The 4,530-nt window shown below is 34.5% G+C and overlaps 1 protein-coding gene across 1 annotated transcript; it reads right to left on the reverse strand.

Moving 5' to 3' along the window:
• Positions 1-691: 691 nt before the first annotated feature.
• LOC18598867 (calcium-binding protein CBP-like) lies at positions 692-3,017 on the reverse strand. Its single transcript, XM_007028580.3, has 5 exons — positions 2,474-3,017; positions 1,460-1,506; positions 1,201-1,376; positions 1,068-1,086; positions 692-967 (listed from the first exon to the last, which is right to left on the reverse strand). Exons 1-5 carry the CDS (start codon positions 2,952-2,954, stop codon positions 863-865), a joined length of 828 nt encoding a protein of 275 aa, XP_007028642.2. The 5' UTR covers positions 2,955-3,017; the 3' UTR covers positions 692-862.
• Positions 3,018-4,530: the final 1,513 nt, after the last annotated feature.

Here is a 4,530-nt window from a genome sequence, read left to right on the forward strand (position 1 = left end):
ATAGATTGTCTAAACCAACGAAAAATTCACAATTAGAGAAAATCCATCCTCTATCAGAAATACACAACTAGAGAATATAACCCATTATCATCGTACTGTTATTAAAATATTTGTTTCACGTAAAAATTTTATATCTCAGTCAAACAAGTTCTCCGTTTAAAAGTTTTAACATTTTAAAAAGCAAAAAGCCAACACCAATCCCATTTATACAATCAAACTTCCATATTATATGCCATGCTCGTGTGTCAAGCAACAAATTGAACCGATCTCCACAAATTGCTTTTGTCAATTACCTGATCAAGAATATAATAACATATTAACCTTGTACCAAAATTAACTAAGCCCATAGATATCCATTAATTAGGTGAAACATCTATCTATATCCAATTACAATTACAACAGGTTTACTTATTTGTTACCAAGAAATAAAACGGCTTCGGGTCCAAAGCATGCTTGATGGTAACATCTTTCACTCCGTTCTTAATGCGAACAGAGTCTTCCATCAATCAAGAATTTGATTGTTTGTAGATAAGAAAGAATATTAACAATAATAATCAGATGATTGATTCGTGTCTGCAAATATAAAAGCATAGAAAAAGAATACGATGGGTTTGACTTCTTCTCAATTTGCACATGGCAAGCATTCATTCTACGTGCAAAATTCTTAAAACTCACATGGCGTGTAGACAAATTGAACATGAAAACCGCATAATATTTGGCATTGAATTCAAAATAGTGATGATACAAGTACTTCAAACGATTACGTTTTATTTTGTCATAGCAAGGAAAACTCTAAGTGAACTTAAAGCAGGACTTGGAAGACTAAGGAAATTACACCACAAACGCAAAGCCTTATCAACACCTAAGCAATTAGGAATGGCAGAACGGTCAGCATGAAAGCTTCATATGTAAACGTCGCATTACCACTGTACGTAGTGTCCTTCTCCTTGAATTTCTCAGTTAGTCCCTACACACCAAAAAAGAAACCCATGATTCAAATTCAATTGCCATTAACCAAAACCATAGTCTCAAGTTAAAAGTAGAGAGGAACTAGCAAGTAAGCTTACTTTAACCGTAAGGCAGCACCTGCATCATGAAGGATTAGAGAGAAGAAAACAGATTAGTTGACATTATAGACATAAAAAATGAAATGCTGCATAATAATTTATATGTGAAACATATTATATATAGAAACCATACTCGATAAAGTTGTCATATTCAATGGCCTTGTTTTTGCCCCCAGTTTTATCAAACTTGGATACAAGCAAATCCAATACCACTGGAGAGACAGAAAATCCTAGACTCAGGAGTGCCTCTCTCAATTCATTGGCATCGATTTTACCACTCCTGTCCCTATCGAATTTCTCAAAAATGGCCTGCAACAAACCCAATCTTTTAGTCGAACAAACCCATATATCGATTCAAGCAAAAAGAAAAAAAGTTTGCTCATGGAAATTACCCTCCAATTCTGAAGACTGTAGAACACTGCAGTGAACTCTTTAGGACCTGCATTATGAATTTTTTTCAAAAAAAAAAGTTAGAGATGCATAAATCATATTGCTTACGAAAATTTGAAAAATAAATACTAACAAAATTGTTATTATTCCACATAAAACTCGCGAACAATCGGACAATAAGTAGCATTGCTCAATTTGAAAATGAAGCGTGTGACGTGAAATCACCCAACCCACTGCATAATATATTTGAGTCGGCAGGAATAATATGAGGTGGTTCAACAATTCCCACATCAAAAGAGGAAAATTAAAAAAAGCACATAAAAGCCTAATTACGGATATGCTCCTGCAAGCACATCATCTTTATAGACAACGCGGATCCAAAAAATCTTTCTATAGGACCCACACCACGTGCCCCCTTTATAATGACACCACTCATAAAGAGTCATTTAAGTCATTTTGTTGCGTGGGCCTAAAGCCGCCTGCTACTATGCCATGACTCAATCACCGGCGCTGACCTTGCATAGGGCAAAGACCCAATCGAATACGGGGCCTAAGTTAGAGTGAGGCATTTCCCCGGCGCACGTTAGACCCCACCACTATGTTTCCCCTGCTGAAAAGTTTTGATGAAAGAGAAGGAATTTCACGGTAACGATACAAACGAATTGATTAATTGAATAAAAAACCTAATACTGGAATTGACTTTGAACTTGCATTTATTTAAAGATTAAATGTGTGTAAATATATCTCAACCTACGCTACACCTACATTTCAATCTTAGTTATTTTTTTTATATATATTAGTTTTCCTTTTTTAATTACTATTATTAGAACATTTTACAACAATAAGGCCAAACCTGGAGATTTTCATCTCACAATTTTCAAATTTTATTTTTATCTTAATTTTTCAATCAATAGAAAATTAACGTGATATTTCAATTGCAATTACGGCCGAAAAGCAGTGAAATTAATGGTTAGTTAAAATAATTAAATAAAAAAGTAAGAATAAAAGAAACTGACCGATCTTTCTGGAGTTGGAATTAGTGAAGAGATACATGAACAAATGAACAGTTCTCAAACTGAAGCTTTGGTTATACGAAGAAAGCGCTCTTTGCAACTCCTTATCATCAATAAACCCACTCCCATCTTGATCGGCCATTTGAAAGCAAGCCACGACATTAGGATCTGTCCCTGGCGGAAACGCCGACGGTAGCAGAGCCGCGAAAGGGCTCGAGTAACCTCCTGCAGGAGGATAGCTTCCGCTGTAAGCTGGAGGAGCGCCTCCAACACCGTGTGCCTGCTGCTTGTCCTTTGGCGGCTTCTCCCCAGGAGGGGCACCGTAGGGAGCGGAAGGTGCGCCGTACGGTGCAGTGGCGTATGGGACACCGTAGGGTTGAGGAGGCGGGGGGGCGCCGGCGGTGTATGGAGCGGCTGAGTAGGGCTGAGCCGGAGGGGCGCCGTAGCCGTAGCCGGGAGGGTGTTGAGGGTATCCACCGGACATGTTTACAACAATTTTCTGGTACAAAAGAGTTTTTACTTGATTTTTGTGTCGTTTGTTTTGAGTTTAGTTCAAGAATATTTATAGAGCTAAAGTTTCTCAAAGCACCTGTGATTTTGTACATTATTACAGGATTGCCATTGTTTGGTTATGCTGTCAAGTTTCGAAAAAAGTAGTGAGAATTTTGCACATTGGATAGTTCCGCCGCGTGGATTTAATGTTTGGAAAAAAGTCTGGGAACCAATTATAGTGGGCGATGATTCATCACTGACAAAAGGAAGTTTCATGGACAAAAATGTATTCCAATTAGATCAGGAAAATGATTTCTAAAATTCAAATCATTTTTCTCTTTCTTTTTTCGCTTTTAAAGTCAAAAAAGTAATATAATCAACTAAAAATAATAAGAAAATCCAAAATTAAGGAGAGAAAGACAATTTCCAAGGCTAAACTCTTTCTCCCTTTCACCTTAACCCGTGACTCCCCCGTCAATAAAAAAGGATTGAATGGGTTTTCTTTAAGTCGCTTTTAAATCATGAAAATTTATTCTAAATGATTATAAAAAATGAATAATTCAATCAGCATGAAATTTATTTTTTTTTGGAGTGAAGCATGAAAATAATTTTTGATAATGAGAAATTTGTGAGCTTTATTATGATTTGAAAGACTAAATGCTTAATTTGGGATCAAAATTTTTGAGTTTTTTTCAATTTAAGATTAAACGTTTTAATTGTAATAATTAAGGATCAAATGTTTTTGGTTACTTACAATTAAGGGTTAAGATAAAAAGTATCTACACGTGTAAGGCACGCGCATGAGTGGACGCTCACTTATTGCGTAAGATATGAAAGGGTAATTTTGTCAAAAAATCTTTTTTATCAAGTCAAAACAATTTAAATTATGACGAGATGTATAACAACCTTTTCATCATGGTGTATGACAATTACGTTTTTTAACATAGTTTGTAATAACTAAATCTTCAACATGGCATGTAACAATTATATTTTTCAATATGACATGTAACAACTAAATTTTAAACATGACGTATATCAATTATATTTTTCAACATAATGTGTAACAACTGAATTTTTAACATGACGTGTAACAACTAAATCTTTAATAAATATTTTTTAACATGATATCTAACAACTAAATTTTTTAACATGATGAGTATTAACTACATTTTCAACATGACGTGTAACAACTAAATTTTAGAACATGGCATGTACCACTACATTTTTCAACATGATGTTAACAACATTTTTTCCACAAAAAATAACAATAACATTTCCCAAGATGTTATGTTATCAACTCACGTGATTTTCTATCGCATATGATCTGCGCTACATCCACTTGTCAACTTAGTCATTAATTGCAAGGAATTGAAAACGTTTGTCTCTTAATTGTTATAATTGAAACTTTGGGCCCTTAATTGAAAAAGTACCCAAACGTTTAACCCTAATTTGAACATTTAGCCTAATTTGGATAATTTATGAGTTTTCTTCAATATTAAAAATTTATTAAAAAAAATCCCTTTGAGGACCTCCGATAAAATTGGAACTATATATAGAGAAAATTAGCA

This window comes from Theobroma cacao, chromosome 5 (genome assembly GCF_053813885.1).
Source record: "Theobroma cacao isolate CCN51 chromosome 5, ASM5381388v1, whole genome shotgun sequence".
NCBI lineage: Eukaryota > Viridiplantae > Streptophyta > Magnoliopsida > Malvales > Malvaceae > Theobroma > Theobroma cacao.